Here is a 22,464-nt window from a genome sequence, read left to right on the forward strand (position 1 = left end):
CGCAGATGCTGGTTTAAATATGGAGACAGATGCAAAAAGCTGGAGTAACTCAGCGGGGCAGGCAGCATCTCTGGGGACAAGCAATGGGTGACCTTTCTGGGTCGAGACCCTTCTTCAGACTTATTTTAAGATTTTGCCAAGGGTTTTGAACTTGCCTCCTGCCTCGATGATCTAACTGGTTGAGACTTTGCGCGTTTCGCAGAAGGCAGATTTTGTAATGAAACACTAGCCTGTGGCAACAACCTTTCACGATCTGAGATAATCGACCATGTCTTGGTGAGTGCAAATTGAAAGGGATGAGAGTCCGACATCCTCCCAGTCCTGTTAACATGGGGGAACAAACAGCCCTTTGGAAAAGCCTTTAATGGTTTGTGTGATGGATCCGGTCTGATTAGAACGGAGACGAGGAAATACTCTTTCACACAGAGATTTGTGAGTCTGTGGAATTCTCTGCCTCAGAGGGCAGTGGAGGCCGGTTCTCTGGATACGTTCAAGAGCTAGCTAGATAGGGCTCTTAAAGATAGCGGATTCAGGGGATATGGGGAGAAGGCAGGAACCCCCCCCCCCACTGCCCCCCTCCCCCATCTCTCCCCCCCCCCCCCGCCCCCCCCCCCCTTTCCCCCCCCCCCCCCCCCCCCCCCCCCCCCCCCCCTCCCCCCCCCCCTCCCCCCCCCCCCCCCCCCCCCCCCCCCTCCCCCCCCCCTCCCCATCTCTCTCCCCTCCCTCCCCCCTCCCCCCCCCACCCATCTCTCCCCCCCCCCCCCCCATCTCCCCCCCCCCCCCCATCATCTCCCCCCCCCCCCCCCCCCCCCCCCATGGCAGTCCCCCCACACCTGTTCCTCCTTCATTCTCTCCGCGGTGTTCCTCCGGCACCCACAGACCCATCTAGGTTCTACATATATTGTAAACATCCAAGGAGTTTAATCAGAACTGACGTGCACTGTCTCACCCTCAGCTCTGTCGAATTGGACTGACACTTGGCCTTTCTGGTCATTACCCATAATGAATAAGTTTAATTAAGGCAGTAAGTGTCAGAGACACAGACTGTCCAGTTTAGTTTAGTTTAGTTTATTGTCACGTGTACCGAGGTACGGTGAAAAGCTTGTGTTGCGTGCTATCCAGTCAGCGGAAAGACAATACGTGATTAGAATCGAGCCGTTCACAGTGTACAGATACAGGATAAATATCCTAAATGACGTTTCGTGCTAGATAAAGCCAGTAAAGTCTGATCCAAGATGGTCCGAGGGTCACCAAATAGGCCGATAGTAGTTCAGCGGAAAGCCAACACTTGATTACAATCGAGCCGTTCACAGTGTACAGATACATGATAAGGGAATAACATTTAGTGCAAAGTAACGTCCAAGCAAAGATAGTCCGAGGGTCACCAATGAGGTAGATAGTAGTTCAGGACTGCTCTCTGTTTGTAGTAGGATGGTTCTGTTGCCTGATAACAGCTGGGAAGAAACTGTACCTGAATCTGGAGGTGTGTGCGTTTACACACTTCTGTACCTTTTGCCCGATGGGAGAGGGGAGAAGAGGGAGTGGCCGGGGTGAGACTGGTCCTTGATGATGCTGCTGGCCTTGCCGAGGCAGCGCGAGGTGTAGATGGAGTCAGTGGAAGGGAGGTTGGTTTGTGCGATGGGTCTGGGCTGCGTCCACAATTCGCTGCGATTTTGTGCGGACTTGGACGGGGCCGTTCCCAAACCGTGCTGTGATGCATCCCGATTAAATCCTTTCTATGGCGCATGTTTGTCTGTATGACTGCAGAAACAACATTTCACTTGAGCCTCTATGAGGTTCAAGTGACAAATAAATAAATTGTATTGTATTGCATCTGTAGAAGTTGGTGAGAGTTGTTGGGGACTTGCCGAACTTCCTAAGCCTTCCAAGGAAGTAGAGGCGTTGGTGTGCTTTCTTGGTCATTGCTTCAATATGGGTGGTCCATAGAGTTGGCAACTGTCCTGTATTAGCCGGGGCATCCCGTATATTGGGCTAAATTGGTTTGTCCTGTACGGGACCGCCCTTGTCCCGTATTTGACTGCTGCTGTCGGATCGGAGCGCCGCGTCCAGCCCCGTCTCACCCGTCCCGACGTAGTGCAGCCCGTGGAGTGCAGCAGCAGTGCCTCACCAGTGGCCCCGTCGGTCGGTCAGCAGCCCTGCCTGCTGTCCGAACTTCGGACTTTCGCTTACCGCCGACACACCAACACCACCAGTCATCGGTTCATGAGTTGGACGGGGCGCCGGACTTTGGCCCGGGGCCAAAGCTCCTCTGCTAGCCCGCCGGCTGGGCTGTGTGTGCAGTCCAGCACCCGGGCCGACTCATCATTCACCCAGCCACGGCCGAGTCGGTCAACGAATTGCCGTTGGGAATTTGCCCCTTATTTTGACCTTTTGTCCCTTATTTGGGAGTGGGGAATGTTGGCGATCCTGGGTGGTCCAGGAAGAGTTGCTGGTGTTATTTCCTCTCTGTATTCATCCCATCTCATCCTCATCGACATCTCCGTGAGTGAAAATGACATTTGTTTTTACCTGTGACATTTTCCCCCCACGTACGTTTTTGTTCTAATCTATGTTTTTCTCTCCACTGTTTTCACTGCCTTTATGTCATTGTGAAAATTCTGTGCCATCTTGTCACCCGCCATGTAGTTTTGATGCCTCCATTTTCTTCACGTCGCCCAGCGTGGGATCTGAGCCAGTAACGCACCTCCGTTAGACTGTAGGAGCATGGCTGTTTCTTCACGGCTCGCACTGTGGGAAGAGAAGGAAAGTTACCCCAACCTGGGTCACAGGTTCACGTCCTGCATGCATGTGGCACAGAAGGCGTATTGCCTTGGCTTTTGGAAGTGTGCAGGAGTTTTGCCCCCTAACAAGGCGCCAGATAGATCTCGCTGGGTTTGACCCCAGGCATCCCGAAATTCAGACACTGTCAGAAACATACCAATTTCCCAAGGGCGGCGTGGTGGCGCAGCGGTAGAGTTGCTGCCTGAGTCCCGGGCTCGTCCCTGACCACGGAGCCCGACCTGCGCGCGTTTTCTCCGGGTGCTCCAGATTCCCCACCCGCACTCCACAAAGACCTGCAGGTTTTTGGGTTAACTGGTTTCTGCAAATTGCCCCCCAGTGTGTGGAGAATAGAGCAGGCTAATCGCTGGTCGGCGTGGACTCGGTGGGGCCTGTTTCCACGCTGTATCACTAAACTAAACTAAACTAAACAACCAACATTGGGAATTCTATCAAAATCCATCTCTTCATGCATCTGCGGTGACAATTTGTGATTATGGGGAGAAGGCAGGAACGGGGTACTGATTGGGGATGATCAGCCATGTTCACGTCGAATGGCGGTGCTGGCTCGAAGGGCTGAATGGCCTACTCCTGCACCTATTGTCTATTGTGATCTCACTTAGGGAAGCTTATTTAAAGTGAGGTACAAGGAACCGCAGGCGGTGGTTTACAAGACTGAAACGTCACCTGCCCCATGTTTAGTTTACAGATGCGGCTCAGAAACAGGCCCTTCGGCCCACCACGTCCGCACCGACCAGCGATTCCCGCACATTAACACTGCCCTACACACACACACATACTAGGGATAATTTTACATTGTCACCAACCAAGCCCATTAACCTATGAACCTGCACGTCTTTGGAGTGTGGGAGGAAACGGAAGATCACGGAGAAAACCCACGCAGGTCACGGGGAGAACGTACAAACTCCGTACAAGCAGCGCCCGTAGTCGGGATCGAACCCGGGTCTCTGGCGCTGTGAGGCAGTAGCTCTACCACTGTGCCAGCATCACTGGCGATGCTGTCCGGCCTGCTGAGTTACTCATAGTGATTTGCTCAGTCATCCCATAGGTTGCTACCCAAGATGGTTCTCGCTGCCAATACGCTGTCCAAATGCTCTGCATACGCCTGGATCCAACATGGGCAGTTCCATGTATCTCTCCACTGCTATTCTGCCTCCTACAAAGATGTGTTCTGGAGATTATGAAGATAAGACCATTAGACAGAGGAGCAAAATTAGGCCATTCGGCCCATCGAGTCTACACCGCCATTCAATCATGGCTGATCTATTTTTTCCTCTCAACCCCATTCTCCTGCCTTCTCCCCATAACCTTTGACGCCCGTACTAATCAAGAATCGTTCAATCTCTGTTTAAAAAATATCCATTGACCTGGCCTCCACAGATGTTTGTGGCAATGAATTCCAGATTCAACTCCCTCTGAATAAAAATGTTCCTCCTCATCTCCTTCCTAAAGAAACGGCATTTTATTTTGTGGCTGTGCCCTCTGGTCCCAGACTCTCTCACTAGTTGACATACACACACACACACACACACACACACACACACAATCACACCCACACACACACACACACACACACACACACACACCACACACACACACACACACACACACACACACACACACACACACACACACACACACACACACACACACACACACACACACACACACACACACACAACACACACACACACACACACACACACACACACACACACACACACACACACACACACACACACACACACACACACACACACACACACACACACACACACACACACACACACACATTCTCCATCTCCCTCTCCTCCCCCCCCCCCATCTTCCCCCCTCTCCCTTCTCCCCTCTCCCCCCCCCTCCCCCTCCTCCTTCTCCCCCTCTCCCCACTCTCCCCTCTACCATACGCCTAGACTCTCCTCCTTTCTCTCCCCCACTCCTCCTCTCTCTCTCCCCTCTCTCTCCCCCCCTCCCCCCTCCCCCCCCTCTCTCTCCCCCCTCTCCACCGCCCTCTCCCTCACTACCAACCTCTCTCTCTCCCCCCCCTCTCTCTCCCCCCTCTCCACCCCCTGTCAGGACACGTACATTTATCCTTGCTGCATAGTTGGTTGTGTCACCATGGCAACGACTAAACCAGTGAAGTTGGCGGTGTGACATTAAGCTGCTTGCTTTCATGAGCGAGTGTACGCCTGTCTGCGAGAGGCTCCAGTCTCCGGGGATTTACATCCAGCCTTTGCTGAGTATTGTGTTGGAGCCATTATCGTCACCACCGCTCTGTCACTTTGTCACCCTTTGTCCACCCATCTGTTGATCAAACCCCTGTATCTACCTATCATTCGCCAGACTTTGTCCCACCCCCATTACAATCAGTCCCGACCGAAAACATTGCCTGTCCATTCCCTCCACAGACGCTGCCTGACCTGCTGAGTTATTCCAGCACTTTGTTTGGGTTACTCAATTTTCCAGCATCTACAGTTTAGTTCGGAGATACAGTGCGGGAACAGGCCCTTCGGTCCCGCCGAGTCCGTGCCGACCAACGATCCCTGCGCACCGCACCGTCCTACACGCACCAGGGACCATCCACAGTCACACCAAGCCAGTTAACCCACAAACCTGCACGTCTTCGGAGTGTGGGAGGAAACCGGAGATCCCGGAGAAAACCCACGCGGGTCACGGGGAGAACGTGCAAACTCCGTACAGACAGCGCCCGTGGTCAGGATCGAACCCGGGTCTCTGGCGCTGTGAGGCAGCAGCTCTACCGCTGCGCCACCCAAACGTTCCTCGTTCCTTGTGTCTCCATGAAGTTCCTTTGTCTTTACCTGCTGTTTCTTGAAACCAGTTCTTGAAAGCAAGCAGCTCAATAAATAATGGCCACATGGGAGAAATATCCATCGCACAGTTAGCTACAGTTGTAATTCTGTGTGGAAATACAGAATAGATTTATACGCACCAGGAAGCACTAACGAACCAAGGGGTAATCCTGTATACTCAAGATGATTCAAGGTATTATTCTGGCATAATGACACATTTCTGGTGAAGCATAATTTTAATTCATTTCACCTATCGTCCAGTTTTATGTCTTCACTCATTCATTCAAACATTCATTTCTTCATTCCCTTCCATTCTCCATATTGTGTCATCAAAATTTCCCCAACCATTACTTGAGCTTTGCTTTTGCAAGAATGGGTATATTTTTTACTTTTAGTTCGACAGCGCGGAAACAGGCCCTTCGGCCCAACGAGTCCCCACCTGTACGCTAACTAGCGATCCCTGTACGCTAACTAGTACTATCCTACACATGCTAGGGACAACATTGCACTTACCCCAAGCCAATCAAACTACAAACCTGTCGACCAGCCATCACCCCGTACACTAGTTCTTTGGGGTGTGGGAGGAAACCCGGAGCTCCCGGAGAAAGCCCACCCAGGTCACGGGGAAGATCCGTAGTCGGGATCGAACCCGGGTCCCCGGGGCTGGCTGCAAGCGCTGAAAGGCAGCAACTCTACCGCTGGGCCACCGTGTCGGCCAGTTTAGAGATCCGGCATGGAGTTTCTAGTTTAGACATCCAGCATGGAAACAGGCCCTTCGGCCCACCGAGTCCAGGCTGACCATCGTTCACCCTGTTCACAGTAATGCTATGCTATCCCACGTTTGCGCCCACTCCCTGAATACCAGGGACAGTCAACGCACAAACCCGCAAACCCGTCTTTGGGACGTGGGAGGAATAAAACGGAGAAATATCAACCGCGCAGGGGAGAGCGGGCTAATTCCACGCACGGACAGCACCCGAGGTCAGGATCGAACCTGGGGCTGTGAGGCAGCATCTCTACCAGCTGCGCTGAGTTTCTCCAGCTTTTTTTGTCTACGTTCGATTTTTCCAGCATCTGCCGTCCTTTCTTAAATATATTTTCTTTTTCTTTTAGTTTAGTTGAGAGATAGAGGGCGGAAACAGGCCCTTCAACCCACCGAGTCTGCACCGACCAGCGATCCCCGCACACTAACACTATCCTACACACACTGGGGACAATTTACATTTATACAAAGCCAATTAACCCTAACCTGTACGTCTTTGGAGGAAACTGGAACACCCGGAGAAAACAAGATGGGAAACAGGGAGAACATAGAAACATCGAAACATAGAAAATAGGTGCAGGAGTAGAGGCCATTCGGCCCTTCGAGCCTGCACCGCCATTCAATATGATCATGGCTGATCATCCAACTCAGTATCCTGTACCTGCCTTCTCTCCATACCCTCTGATCCCTTTAGCCACAAGGGCCACATCTAACTCCCTCTTAAATATAGCCAATGAACTGTGGCCTCGACTACCCTCTGTGGCAGAGAGTTCCAGAGATTCACCACTCTCTGTGTGAAAAAAGTTCTTCTCATCTCGGTTTTAAAGGATTTACCCCCTTATCCTTAAGCTGTGACCCCTTGTCCTGTGACCCCTTGTCCAGTCTCCGTACAGACAGCACCTGTAGTCAGGATGGAGCCTTGGTCTCTGGTGCTGTGAGGCAGCAACTCTACCCGCTGTGTCAACGTGCCAGATAGTTCGTTTAATTTTATATTCCCTTTATTCCATTTCTGCTCTGTGGGCTGCGATTTTTTTTTCCCCTCTCAAATCAATATTTTGAAACATAAAAAAAACATAAAACATAAAATATATTTGAGAATAGAAAGATCATAACTTCATGTTATAGGAGGCGAATTAGGCCATTCGGCCCATCAAGTCAACTCCGCCATTCAATCATGGCCGATCTATCTCTCCTGCCTAACCCCATTCTCCTGCCTTCTCCCTGTAACCCCTGACACCCATACTAATCTAGAATCTATCAATCTCGGCCTCAAAAAAAATATCCATAGAGTTCCACAGCCTTCTGAGGCAATGAAATCCACAGATTCAACACAAAGTATAGACTCGATGGGCCAAATGGCCTAATTCTGCTCCTATAACTTATGAATGTATGAACTTCACCTGAACCTTAAAGGCCCAATTCCCTTTCTCCAAATTCCCTAGTCTCTCGGCATCCATCCGGTTAATCCCGTTCTGAATGAGATCACCTCTCATTGTCAGTCAAAGTCTCCTCTTGGGACAATCCCTGAGAACAATTTAATGAATCCTAGAGTCCAAGGCAAATATTAATTTCATTAGTTCGGAGTTTAAAACTGTATGGAGTACTTCGAAGGAAGCCCTCTCCAAATGCCACGCAACCTCAGCGGTAATCCCTTCCTTCAAACTGCCGAGATGCAGCGCAGAAACAGGTCCTTCAGCTCACGGAGACCAGCCCGTACACTAGCACTATCCTACACACACTAGTGGCGAGGCCAGTTAATCTACAAACCTCCACCTGTCTATGTAGTGTGGGGGTGGCCACCTATCTATGTAGTGTGGGAGGAAACGTGCAAACTTCGCACCCGTAGTCAGGATCGAACTCGGGTCTCTGCCGCTGTGAGGCAACAACTCCACGGCTGCGCCACTGACCACCAAGGCCAAAGTCCAATGTGCTTTATGTTCCTTCTCCCATCAACCAGCGCATCCCAAAGCCCACTGCCTACACAACATTATTAGCTAGGAACAAAACGCTGGAGTCACTCAACGGGACGGGCAGCATCTCTGGAGAGAAGGGATGGGTGATGTTTCGGGTCGAAACGAAACGAAACGAAAATCCCCCGGATGGCCCTCTACCTTCTTGAGATCTTTTCATTTCCAACTGCCAAGAGTTGCTGCCTCACAGCACCAGAGACCACGGTTCCATCCTGACTACGGGTGCTGTCCTTACGGAGTCTGTACGTTCTTCCCCGTTTCCCGCGTGGGTTTTTCTCCGGGTGTTCCGGTTTCCTCCCACACTACAAAGAAGTAAAAGTTTGCAGGTTAATTGGCTTGGTATAAATATATATATCCTGGCCCAAACATTAGATCAGATTCAGATTCAGATTCAACTTTAATTGTCATTGTCAGTGTACAGTACAGAGACAGCGAAATGCAGTTAGCATCTCCCTGGAAGAGCGACATAGAATATGATTTCAATAAATAAATCTATTTACATGTATACAGTCATAGTGTTTTTCCTGTGGGAGGAGTGTCCGGAGGGGGGTGATTGGCAGTCACCGAGGTACGTTGTTGAGTAGTGTAACAGCCGCAGGGAAGAAGCTGTTCCTCGACCTGCTGGTCCGGCAACGGAGAGACCTGTAGCGCCTCCCGGATGGTAGGAGGGTAAACAGTCCATGGTTGGGGTGAGAGCAGTCCTTGGCGATGCTGATCGCCCTCCGCAGACAATGCTTGCTTTGGACAGACTCAATGGAGGGGAGCGAGGAACCGGTGATGCGTTGGGCAATTTTCACCACCCTCTGCAGTGCCTTCCGGTCGGAGACAGAGCAGTTGCCGTACCATACTGTGATTACAGCTTCTCACTGTAAGCTTCTAGCTGTTTTTCCTTCCGTCCGACCAAGGTGCACATCTGGTCATTGACCCACATCTGGTCATCGGCCCACAGGCTTGTAGGTTAATTGGCTTTGTGCGGGATAGCATAGGTGTGCGGGGATCGCTGGACGGCGTGGACTCGATGGGCTGAAGGGCCTGTTTCCTCGCTGTACATCTAAACTAAAGTAAACTCTACCACTGTGCCATCCTTAATTTTTAGGGTTTCTTTGACGTAAAACTCTTGGGCATGGCAGTACCATCTTTGGCCGCTTTAAAATAACCCCAGGCTGTAAAACCCACTGTATGAGTGCTACAATAACACAATTAAACAGTGTGCTGGACTCTCTCTCTGCCTGCTAACACCAATAGTGAAGCAAACGTTATGTAAGAGTATTGACATGTTTCCTGCTGCTGTATCCCATGCATGTTTGATTGGAAAATTAGTCGATTGATGAAGTGTCTTTGTGCAGCGCGATCGCACAAAACGCAGGCCATCAGCATTCAAAATGCCGGAGTTAGCGAAAGATACAGAACAAAATGAATCAAAGAAATGCAAAAAAGTAACAGTGATAAAGGGAACGGCTGCGGGCGAGGTGAAAACGGGTTGCAGACAATGAAACTCACCAGGATGACAGCGAAACTAATACAACGACTAGGACGGGGGGAGGGGCGGAGAGAGAGGGGGTGCAAAGGCTACTTGAAGTTAGAGAAGTCAGTAGATAGAGAAATGAAATCAACCAGGACGCCTGTTCTTTGGACACGACTGGTGTTTCTGGTCACATGAGGGGCCATTGTGCCAGACGCTAATCATGAGTGCGGTGTTGGCTGGGATTTGGCGGGGGAATCACTCGCAAGGCCGTGTGATGGTCGTAACATCCTACATTACGGCCAAACTGAGCGCATTGGTTTGCTCTTGGGCGTGAAGGAAGGGAGGAGTTAGAACGGTCGGAGTTCCAGCAGACCTGAGCTCAGCTTAGTGTAGTTTAGAGATACCGCGTGGCAACTGGCCCTTCGGCCCATCGACTCCCCGCCGACCAGCGATCGCCCCGTACACTCGAGTTAGTGCGTGGGGTGAAGGGCCCGCTTCAAACGCCTTCTATCCCTAAACTACCCAAAAGTAAAGTTGGAGTGTCCGTCGGGAGAGATATAATTGGGAATGTGCCAACGGGAATAATGGGAAGAGATGGGTAGGCAAGAGTGGTTCATTGTCACACGCACCAATATGGAGCAATGAAATTCTTACTTACAGCAGCACAACAGAATATGTAAACATAGTACACTGTAAAACTCAGAATAAAAAGCAAAATATATATATATATGTATAGAGATATATAGGTGTGTGTGTGTGTGTGTATATATTCTTGGGCCCCCTTTGGTCATGGCTGACCATGGGTGTCTCCAGGTTTGGAGGACGCCTGTGCATGGCTTTGTTTAACGTGGGGAGACTGGTGCACAGACAGCCACCCCACGGTCCTTGACAGATCTGGGTCGGGATCCAATGGCGTGGAGTCCAAGACGACCGGAGACCCTTTTCTGCTGCAGCCTTCATCCGCCTTCCCAGCCGTTGTGACGTTAGCTCCACTAAGGTCAGCCATCGTCCCCCGCCTGTTCCACCGTTGAGGTCTTGGTTGGATTGGCTCTTTGTCAGGGACCTCCCCCTCGACCTTACCGCCATGGGTGGCCCTACCAGGAGCATCGACAGCTCCAGATGGCATCGCTCTCATGTGTGGACCTGAGATCCTATGTATGTGTGTGCATATATATATATATATATATGGGCCAATACACACACACACACACACACACACACACACACACACACACACACACACACACACACACACACACACACACACACACCCAACACACACACACCCACACACACACACACCACACACCACACACACACACACACACCACACACAGCACACCCACACCCACACACCACACACACACGCACACACACACACACACACACACACACACACACACACACACACACACACACCACACACACACACACACACACACACACACACACACACACACACACACACACACACACACACACACACACACACACACACACACACACACACACACACACACAACACACACAGGCAGGCAAATAACGAACTAAATAAATGGGACCAAACGGCATGTGGCTTCTTGCTGGGTCTGTGTGTGTTTTCACTGCTGTATACCCAGTGCATGGCGATAGGCCGCAAGGAATGCCCGTGCGAGCGGCGACTGCCCTTCTAACGTGTCTCTTGGCCCACTCCATGTGCGACTGTAGATCAAGCAGGTGGATCAGCCCACGCCCCCCGTCTCCCCCACCTCCCCCGTCGCCACCGCCGCAGGGTTCATCAAGCGGCTGGTCCGCCAGACCGAGGAGGAGGCGAAAGAGAGCCGTCTGCAGGAGAAGGAGAGGAGAGGCGACCAGCAGGTGAGCAGGTTCCAAGTTACTTGTCACATGCACCATAAGGTGCTTGATGCCGCTCAACGTAAGATTGATGATAGCCCTGTCCCACGGTGCAAGTTCATTCCAAGAGATCTCACGAGTTTAAAAAAAATCAAACTCGTGGTAAGCACGGAGAATGAATGTAGCGGGTACGTCAGAGCTCGGGGACGTCTCTTAGCGCTAACGTCAGGTACTCGGGAAGACTCGCTAACGGCAGGTAAGCACGGGAAGACTCGTGAAGATTTTTCAACAAGATGAAAAATGTCCACGAGAGCCCCGAGTACCGACGAGCGGCCATTAAAATGTTAAAACACATTTGTACTCCCTGGCTTTTGACCATGCCTGAGGCTTTGCTTCTGTTTGTGGTGTTTTTGATGTTCCTTTATTTTACATGTCTTTTCCTACTATTTCTTTTGATTGTTATTTTTGGTGTGTATTAACTTTTTTGTCAATGATTAGTGATGTACAGCACTTTGTTGCAGCTATGTTTGTTTTTAAAGTGCTATATAAATAAAATTATTATTATTATTATTATTATTATTATTATTATTATTATTAATACCGTAAATCTCCGAGTTCAAATCAGGGCAAACTCGGGAGAGCTCTTGGAATGAACTCGTACCGTGGGACAGGGGTTTAAGATTTCAAGAGAGAGTTAGATTTAGCTCTTAGGGTTTTAAGGAATCAAGGGATATGGGGAGAAGGCAGGAACGGAGTGCTGATAGATGATCAGCCATGATCATATTGAATGGCGGTGCTGGCTTGAAGGGCCGAATGGCCTACTCCTGCACCTGTTTTTCTATGTTTTACGTTTCTATTTGCCTCCAGATTCAGGGACAGTTTCTTCCCGGCTGTTATCAGGCAACTGAACCATCCTACCTCAACCAGAGAGCAGTCGTGAACTACTGTCTACCTCATTGGTGACCCTCGGACTATCCTTGAAGCAAATCCTTTGGGCCGTCCATAAGAATCTAAATTGTACTCAAGGCTACAAACAGAACAAAGAGGAGCAGCTACGGAAATGAATGGGTCAACTGGCCTTGTACTCACTGGAATTTAGAAGGATGAGAGAGGGGGATCTTACAGAAACATACACAATTCTTAAGGGATTGGACAGGCTAGATGCAGGAAAAATGTTCCCGATGTTTGGGGGAGTCCAGAACCAGGGGTCACAGTTTAAGAATAAGGGGTCGGCCATTTAGGACTGAGATGAGGAAAAGCATTTTCTCCAAGAGAATTGTGAATCTGTGAAATTCTCTGCCATTGAAGGCATTGGAGGCCAATCCTGACTACGGGCGCTGTCTGTACGGAGTTTGTAAGTTCTCCCCGTGACCTGCGTGGGTTTTCTCCAAGATCTTCGGTTTCCTCCCACACTACAAAGACGTGCAGGTTTGTAGGTTAATTGGCTTGGTGTAAATATAAAAACCGTGTGCGCAGGATAGTGTTAATGTGCGGGGATCAGTGGACGGCACGGACTCGTTGGGCCGAAGGGCCTGTTTCTGCAAATTAAAAACGAAACCACTGTTAACCTTAATCCTTCTCCCATTTCAGAATCCCGGTAAACTGGATGATAGTGTGGTTCAACATTTTTCACATTTGACCCAGAATGAAAGCCAGCCTCTAGTGGACAGCATGGATGGTCGGACTCAGGTACTGGTGAATGGGCTCCATGGTGACGGACCAGATTCACAGTCAACATCAACGCCGGAGGAGACGACGAGGGCCGAATGCAGGCGGGCCAAGGTCTTCAGGAAACCGAAACCCCTCAAGGTATCGGAGGCGTCGGGGGAGCTAACGGACGCGGACAGTCGCCAGCGCAGGGCGGATCCGCTGCCCACCGTTGTAGGCCCCGTCGCCGTGGAGACCAGCGGCAGTGGGCAAGAACAGCTGGCAAAGGAGGATGGGAAATCTCGGGCGCTTGACCCTCCAGGGGATGAGAAGGGGGCAGGAGAACGGCAGGAGATTCTCAGCGGCCGAGAGGCGGGTCAGGAGGTTGAGGAACATGACAAGGAACAAGTGGAATCGGAGAAGGTGACTCCTGTTTACATTCAGTTTAGTTTAGAGATACAGCGTGGAAACAGGGCCCCTGAGTCCGGGGGGTTAATTCACCTAAACTCAACTCAGCTAAAGCCAGCCCTATATACCCCCCTATTAGTAAAGCCAGGTCTAAACAATCCAATGGTTTAGGGTGGCACGGTGGCGCAATAGTAGAGTTGCTGCCTTACAGCGCCAGAGTCAAGGGTTCGATCCTGACTACGGGTGCTGTCTGCACCGATTATGTTCATTCTCCCCGTGACCTGCTCCGGTTTTCTCCGGGTGCTCCGGTTTCCTCTCACACTCGAAAGACTTGTGGGTTTGTAGGTAAATTGACTTAGAAAAAATTGTAAAATCGTCCCCAGTGTGTAGGATAGTGCTAGTATACGGGGTGATTGCTGGTCGGCACAGGCTTGGTGGGCCGAAGGGCCTGTCACCGCGCTGTATCTCTAAACTCTAAAGTCTAAACTTTGGACCAGTTTCATTTATCACAGGGAGCTCTTCATTAAAGCTGCTTCTAATCCACAGTCCAAATTTCCAAACTGAAGATGTCCGAGTTTTCTTCGCCACAACTCCACCAAGAGGGGTAAAATCATCAACATTGGGTCACACATCTTCAATATGTATGCCCCTAGTCTACTAGACTTGATGTCCCAGTCGCAGCCCAGGCCATCGCACAAACCAACCTCCCTTCCATTGACTCCATCTACACCTCACGCTGCCTCGGCAAGGCCAGCAGCATCATCAAGGACCAGTCGCACCCCGGCCACTCCCTCCTCTCCCCTCTCCCATTGGGAAAAAGGTACAGAAGTATTAACGCACACACCTCCAGATTCAGGGACAGTTTCTTCCCAGCTGTTATCAGGCAACTGAACCATCCTACCACAACCAGAGATCAGCGCTAAACTACCATCTACCTCATTGGTGACACAGAAACATAGAAACATAGACAATAGGTGCAGGAGTAGGCCATTCGGCCCTTCGAGCCTGCATCGCCATTCAATATGATCATGGCTGATCATCCAACTCAGTATCCTGTACCTGCCTTCTCTCCATGCCCCCTGATCCCTTTAGCCACAAGGGCCACATCTTACTCCCTCTTAAATATAGCCAATGAACTGTGGCCTCAACTACCTTCTGTGGCAGAGAATTCCAGAGATTCACCACTCTCTGTGTGAAAAATGATTTTCTCATCTCGGTCCTAAAAGACTTCCCCCTTATCCTTAAACTGTGACCCCTTGTCCTGGACTTCCCCAACATCGGGAACAATCTTCCTGCATATAGCCTGTCCAACCCCTTAAGAATTTTGGAATAGGACTATCCTTGATCGGACTTTGCTGGCTTTACCTTGCACTAAATGTAATTCCCTTATCATGTATATAGGCACTGTAAATGGCTCGATTGTAATCGTGCATTGTCTTTCCGCTGACTGGCTAGCACGCAACAAAAAGCTTTAAACTGTAGGGACATGTGACAATAATCTAAAAATGAATGATGAACATCAATCAAAATCTGTCCTTTCTTTGTCCAGGTACAAGATGATGTTTGGTACGAGACAGACAGAGTGTGGTATGTTGAAAAGGACGGCTTCACTTCAGGTAATTACTATGCACACTTAATCACCTTATTAATTCACTGATGCGCTGACAGAACACACAGCAGGCTCTCAAAGTCATCAGGAGCTGGTTTTACATCTGACAAGTGGCTTTGATTGCAGACAGGCACAAAAAGCTGGAGTGGCTCTGCTGGACAGGCGGCATAGAAACATGGAAAATAGGTGCAGGAGGAGGCCATTCGGCCCTTCGAGCCAGCACCGCCATTCATTGCGATCATTGGCCGATCGTCCCCAATCAATAACCCGTGCCTGCCTTCTCCCCATATCCCTTGATTCCACTAGCCCCCTAGAGCTCTATCTAATGGGTGACGCTTCGGGTCGAGAGTGAAGAAGGGTCTCGACCCGAAACGTCGCCCGTTCCTTCTCTCCAGAGACGCTGCCTGTCCCGTTGGGTTACTCCAGCATTTTACGTCCACCTTCGGTGAAAACCAGCATCTGCAGTTCCTTCCCGCACAAGTGGGTTTGAACAATTGCCGTATTTCCGAATGGTTTGGGATCGGCAAGTGACTATGTTGCTGTGGCTTTAGATCAGTTCACTGGTTCAATGGGACTTTCTCTGTGGCATGCGCAGAGTGAAATTTCTTTTGCATTTTTACTTATGCGGGTACAGCCATGTTTTGGCACCATTTCTAAAGTCCATTCTGTCCCCTCGATGTATTGAGGTGTCTCCCAATCCAGGCGAGCACAGAGCTTCTGCAGGGCCTTCCCCTGTCGCCATTGACTGGATCGACCCTCTCCTCTCCTCTCCTCTCTTCCCCCTCCCCATCTCCCCCCCCCCTCTTCCCTGCTCTCCTCTCCCCTCCCCTCCCCTCCTCTCCTCTCTCCTCTCCTCTCCTCTCCTCTCTGCCCTCCTCTCCTCTCATCTCTTCCCCTCTCCTCCCCTCACCCTCTCCTCTCCTCTCCTCTCCTCCCCTCTCCTCTCCTCTCCTCTCCTCTCCTCTCCTCTCCTCTCCTCTCCATTCGGCCCATCAAGTCTACTCCGCCATTCAATCATGGCTGATCCATCTCTCCCTCCTGACCCCATTCATCTGCCTTCTCCCCATAACCACTGACACCCGCACTAATCAAGAATCTATCTATTTCTCCCTTAAAAATATCCATTGACTTGGTCCCCACAGCCTTCTGTGGCAATGAATTCCACATTCACTACCCTTTGACTAAATACATTTCTCCTCATCTCCTTCCTAAACGAACGTTCCTTTAATTCTGAGGCTGTGACCTCTAGTCCTAAACTCTCCCACTGTTATCTGACTTCTGAACGGTCCTTCCATAAGTTCGGGTACTGTCCGATTCACTTCCACCCCATTGCGGACATTGGACTTTGTCTCCGGAACTGTCATAAGTTCATAAGTCAGAGGAGCAGGATTAGGTTTATCATTGTGACGGTGCGCTGTGGAACAGTTTTACACGCTGTCAAATCAAGTCAGATAATACTATGCAAGAAAGCAATCGAGCTAAACAAGATATAAAAGGTAGACCAAAGGGAAATACTCACCGTGCAAAACATGGTTGTCAGCATTGTGGCATAACGGAATGAAAGGATGTTTCCACTAGTGGGAGACTCCAGGACCACAGATCATAGCCGCAGAATTGAAGGACGTTCAAACATCCCCCAACATCGGGAACATGTTTCCTGCCCCTAGATTACATTACAAGAACAATGAAACATAACGTGTTAAAAAGGACACAGAATGCTGGAGTAACTGAGCGGGTCGGGCTGCATCTCTGGAGAACATGCCTCTCCCAGTTTACTGACTCCAGGTCCATGTCACCCATTCTGCTGCCAGCACAGTTGCAGGAACAGGCTGATGTCATTTAGTTTTCGGTTTAGTTTAACGCATCAAGCCCTGGTCACCAAGTCTGCGCTGACCATGTCTATTTACACACACGCTTTTCGCTTCCAAACCTGTTAGAATAGTTTATTGTCAGAACATAACAGCAACGCAATTACAAATGCAGCCAGTCAGTGCAGCATTCACCAAAAGTAATGCGCAAGGTACCAATGAAAGATCAACCACGGACACACTTACACCCCCCTCCATCACTGTCGATTCCACAGTGTACACAGTCCCCTTAGGTATCGCCCCTGCGTTCCTTGGCGGCTACATTTAGTGCTTTTATAGCAGTTTTAAAAACTGTTTTGTAGTCTATTTGTCCTTGTCCTTGTAGATCTGTACCGTCTGCCTGACGGCAACAGTTCAAACAGGGAGTGTCCGGGGTGGGAAATGTCCTTTATGATATTCTGGGATTTTTTGGTGCAGCGGGAACTGTGTAAGTCCTCCAAGGTAAGGAGATGTCTTTGTATGTCTTTGGAGAGTGGGAGGAAACCGGAGCACTCGGAGTATTGTGTGCAGGTTTGGTCTCCTAATTTGAGGAAGGACATTCTTGCTATTGAGGGAGTGCAGTGTAGGTTATTTCCCAGGATGGCAGGATTGACACATGAGGAAAGAATGGATTGACCAGGCTTATATTCACTGGAATTTAGAAGGATGTGGGGCGATCTTAACAGACAATAGACAATAGACAATAGGTGCAGGAGTAGGCCATTCGGCCCTTTGAGCCAGCACCGCCATTCAATGTGATCATGCCTGATCATCCACAATCAGTACCCCGTTCCTGCCTTCTCCCAATATCCCCTGACTCCGCCATCTTCAAGAGCCCTATCTAGCTCTCTCTTGAAAGTATCCAGAGAACCTGCCTCCACCACCCTCTGAGGCAACGAATTCCACAGACTTATAAAAACATATAAAATTCTTAAGGGATTGGACATGCTAGATGCAGGAAAAATGTTCCCCGATGTTGGGGGAGTCCAGAACCAGGGGTCACACAGTTTAAGAATAAGGGGTGGGCCATTTAGGACTGAGATGAAGAAAAACATTTTCATCCAGAGAGTTGTGAATCTGTGCAATTCTCTGCCACAGAAGGCAGTGGAGGCCAATTCACTGGATGTATTCAAGAGAAAGTTAGATCTAGCTCATAGGGCTGACGGAATCAAGGGATATGAGGAAAAAGCAGGAACGGGGTACTGATTTCGAACGATCAGCCATGATCTTATTGAATGTCGGTGCTTGCTCGAAGGGCCAAATGGCCTCCTCCTGCACCTATTTTCTACGTTTCTATCTATGTTTCATCCAGAGAAAACACACGCATGTCATGGGAAGAATGTGCAAACTCTGTACAGACAGCACCCGAGGTCAGGATTGAACCCGGGTCACTGGCGCTGTGAGGCGGGCAACTCCACCGTGCCGCCCCCTTATTCTCACCTCAATTTAATTGGTTTGTCCTTTGTTGCCAGCGACGGTGCTGAAACCAGACGTGGGAACACCCGAGCTCCCAGAGGGACAAGTCCGGATCCGTATCGAGAGTGACAACCGACTCGTGGACACGGACGAAGATCTCGTACACAAAGTAAGCGATCCGTAGATAGGTGCAAAATGCTGGAGTAACTCAGCGGGACAGGCAGGAGAGACTCTGGAGAGAATTGAATTGGATACTTTATCACAGAGTTACAGTGAAATTCCTTGCTTGGCAAGGCGCCCATAAAGGACACTCATGAAGTTACAGATACCCCCCCCACCCTCCCCCGCCCGCACCAGTTCCCTTGTTGTTCATTCCCACCCCCCCCCCCCCCCTTTGGAGGGATATGGACCAAGCGCATGCAGGTGGGATTTGTATAGCTGGGACATATCTCTCTATTAACACTTGTATGCTTCAAGAGCCAAATAATCGATAGAACAAATTTGGAGGGATATGGACCAAGCGCAGGCAGTCAGAAATGGCCTAGTGTAGCTTCTTACATGTGGACCCTTGGTGTGGGCAAGTTGGGCCGAAGGGCCTGTTTCCACGCTGCATCACTATGAGTCCCTCTCGGCTCTTCCCATTCACCATTCCTCAAGGAATGGGTGACGTCTGGGCCCAGACCTTTTCTTCAGACTGTAATATCCATTCAGCTGTCGCAGCGTTAAGTTTAGAGATACAGCGCGGAAACAGGCCACTCGGCCCACTGAGTCCGCGCCGACCAGCGATCCCCGCACACTAACACTGCCCTACACACACAATTGTGCATCTATTCAGATAGATGAACAGATGCACAATCTGAATCTGAATTGTGCATATACACCAAGCCAATTAACCTACAAACCTGCACGTCTTTGGAGTGCGGGAGGAAACCGAAGATCTCGGAGAAAACCCACGCAGGCCAAGGTACAAACTCCGTACAGACAGCACCCGTAGTCGGGATCGAACCTGGGCCTCTGGAGCCGTGAGGCAGCAACTCTGCTGTAGCACCACCGTGCCACCCTTTGCTATTGTTTCTTTAGAGATACAGCGTGGAAACAGGCCCTTCGGCCCATTAAAACCAGCGATCACCCGTACACTTGCTCCATGTTATCCCACAGGCTCGGCGGAATCTAGAGTATTAGAAACATAGAAAATAGGTGCGGGAGTAGGCCATTCTGCCCTTGGAGCCAGCACCGCCATTCAATATGATCATGGTTGATCATCCAAAATCAGTACCTCGTTCCTGCTTTCCCCCCATACCCCTTGATTCCTTGAGTCCTAAGAGCTGTATTTAAACTGTCTCCTGAAAACATCCAGTGAATCGGCCCTCCATTGCCTTCTGCGGCAGAGAATTCCACAGATTCACAACTCTCTGGGTGAAAACGTTTTTCCTCATCTCAGTGCTAAATGGCCTACCCCTTATTCTTAAACTGTGTGACCCCTGGTTCTGGACTCCCCCAACACGGGGAACGTTTTTCCTGCAGTATTGGAGGATTCCTGAGTATTGAAAGAAGACTTGTATCTGTGGCGCAAGGCCATTATATGCCAAGGCATTTCAGTCCAACACATTTTCACACAGATGGCAAATCTTTAAATAGCTGCTTAATTGGCCAGAGTGAACTAGTCGTAAAATATGTCAGGAGGAACTGCAGATGCTGGCTTTCCACCGAAGACACAAAACGCTGGAGTAGCTCAGCGGGACAGGCAGCATCTCCGGAGAGAAGGAACGGGTGACGTTTCAGGACGAGACCCTTCTTCCAGTAGGTTGAAGTCAACTTGAAGATATCTATAAATATCTGACAGAAACAGAAAAAGTTTTATATAAAGACTGCGAAGTATTCAGACTGAGAGCTGGGGGAGGGGGGAAGGAGAGGTATAGACGGAGGAATCACAGAAGGGGAATAACGGGAGAGAACACAAGTTTGTCCAAAGTCTCCCTGGCGCTAATGCCCCCAGATCCAGGCATCATTCTGGTGATGGTGCACAAAAATGCTGGAGAAACTCAGCGGGTGCAGCAGCATCTATGGAGCGAAGGAAATAGGCAACGTTTCGTCCCGAAACACAGAGTTGTGAGTGTAGAATTCTCTGCCTCAGAGGGCGGTGGAGGCCGGTTCTCTGGATACTTTCAAGATAGAGCTAGATAGGGCTCTTGAAGATAGCGGAGTCAGGGGATATGGGGAGAAGGCAGGAACGGGGTACTGATTGGGGATGATCAGCCATGATCACATTGAATGGCGGTGCTGGCTCGAAGGCCTGAATGGCCTACTCCTGCACCTATTGTCTATTGTCTATTGGTAAACATCCTCTGCACCCTCTCCAAAGCCTCCACATCTTGCCCGTAATGGGGGCAACCAGAACTGCCCGCAATACTCCAAATGCAGCCTAACCAAAGGCTTCTAAAGTTGGGACGTGACTGACTTCCTGACCCTTATACTCAATGCTCTGACCCATGCAAATACAATACACCTTCCTTACCACTTTGAAATCTATCCCCGAAAGCAATTTAAGATCGCACGAGGAAGTAATATCTATATTTACCGACGCATATTTTTTATTCATGAGCGTATTGTAAAGATTATTTGATCAGACTGTCTATCCTATTTCACACAGTCCTCTGTCAGTTGTTACTGGGTAATACGGATGGAGAATAGGAATATGTGCTTCAGCGTTCAAAATAGAAGCAATGCTCTTCAGTTAATGGATTTGCAATCTACGGTTAATACTCTCGGCATTTGCTGCCATCTGACCTTGACGTGATAATCACTGCCGAGTTCGATCTGCAGATCTGAACACCATCTTGTGGGAGCAGTCCGCACTGCACCAGGGTGTTGTTGCAGTCGTTCAGAGCCACGGAGTCGTGCAGCACGGAAACAGGCCCTTCGGCCCAACTCATCCATGCCGACCAAGATATGCCGACCCATCTAAGACATTAGACGTTAGGAGTACAGCGCGGAGACAGGCCCTTCGGCCCACCACGTCCGCGCCGACCAGCGATCACCCCGTACTCCAGCACTGTACTGCACACACACGAAGGACAGCCTCACAACGCCAGAGTCGCGGGTTCGATCCTGACTACGGGTGCTGTCTGTACGGAGTTTGCACGTTCTCCCTGTAACCCGCGTGGGTTTCCGCCGGGTGCTCCGGTTCCCACCCACATGCCAAAGACGTACAAGTTTGCAGGTTAATTTGCTCCGGTAAAATTGTTAATTGTGTGTAGGATAGTGCTAGTTTAGTTGAGAGATACAGTGTGGAAACAGGCCCTTCGGCCCATCAGGTCCGCGCCGACCAGCGATCCCCGCACACTAACACTATCCTACACCCACTAGGGACAATTTTTACATTTACCAAGCCAATTAACCTACAAACCTGTACGTCTTTAGATTGTGGGAGGAAACCGAAGATCTCTGAGAAAACCCACGCAGGTCACGGGGAGAACGTACAAACTCCGTACAGACACCCATGATCACATTGAATGGCGGTGCTGGCTCGAAGGGCCAAATGGCCTACTCCTGCACCTATTGTCTATTGTCTATTGACAGCTCTCTCTCTGCACCCGTAATCGGGATCGAACCCGGGTCTGCAGCGCTGCATTCGTTGTAAGGCAGCAACTCTACCGCTGCGCCACCGTGACTGCTCGAGTGTACGGGGATCGCTGGTCGGCGTGGACTCGGTGGGCCGAAGGGCCTGTTTCCGCGCTGTATCTCTAAACTGAACTAAAGGGTTCTGACTATCTACGCTATCGTTACCTCCTATTATTTTATATACCTCGATCATGTCTCCCCCAACCCTCAGACGTTCTGGAGATTTCGACTTCCGGAGAAGTGGATTTCTTTTCCACAGAAGGAAGTGGAGGCCAA

General features: G+C 50.1%; 1 protein-coding gene across 1 annotated transcript in view; it reads left to right on the forward strand.

Annotated features, from left to right (window-relative positions):
• The window catches only part of LOC129709196 (unconventional myosin-XVIIIb-like), a 157,749-nt gene that overhangs the window by 19,582 nt on the left and 115,703 nt on the right, over window positions 1–22,464 (forward strand). The window contains exons 2-5 of the mRNA XM_055655387.1: window positions 11,515–11,664; window positions 13,231–13,710; window positions 15,245–15,311; window positions 18,624–18,736. Coding sequence (XP_055511362.1) covers window positions 11,515–11,664; window positions 13,231–13,710; window positions 15,245–15,311; window positions 18,624–18,736 — 810 coding nt within the window. The remainder of the gene's footprint in view (window positions 1–11,514; window positions 11,665–13,230; window positions 13,711–15,244; window positions 15,312–18,623; window positions 18,737–22,464) is intronic.

Source organism: Leucoraja erinacea, chromosome 25 (assembly GCF_028641065.1).
Source record: "Leucoraja erinacea ecotype New England chromosome 25, Leri_hhj_1, whole genome shotgun sequence".
NCBI classification, from domain to species: domain Eukaryota; kingdom Metazoa; phylum Chordata; class Chondrichthyes; order Rajiformes; family Rajidae; genus Leucoraja; species Leucoraja erinaceus.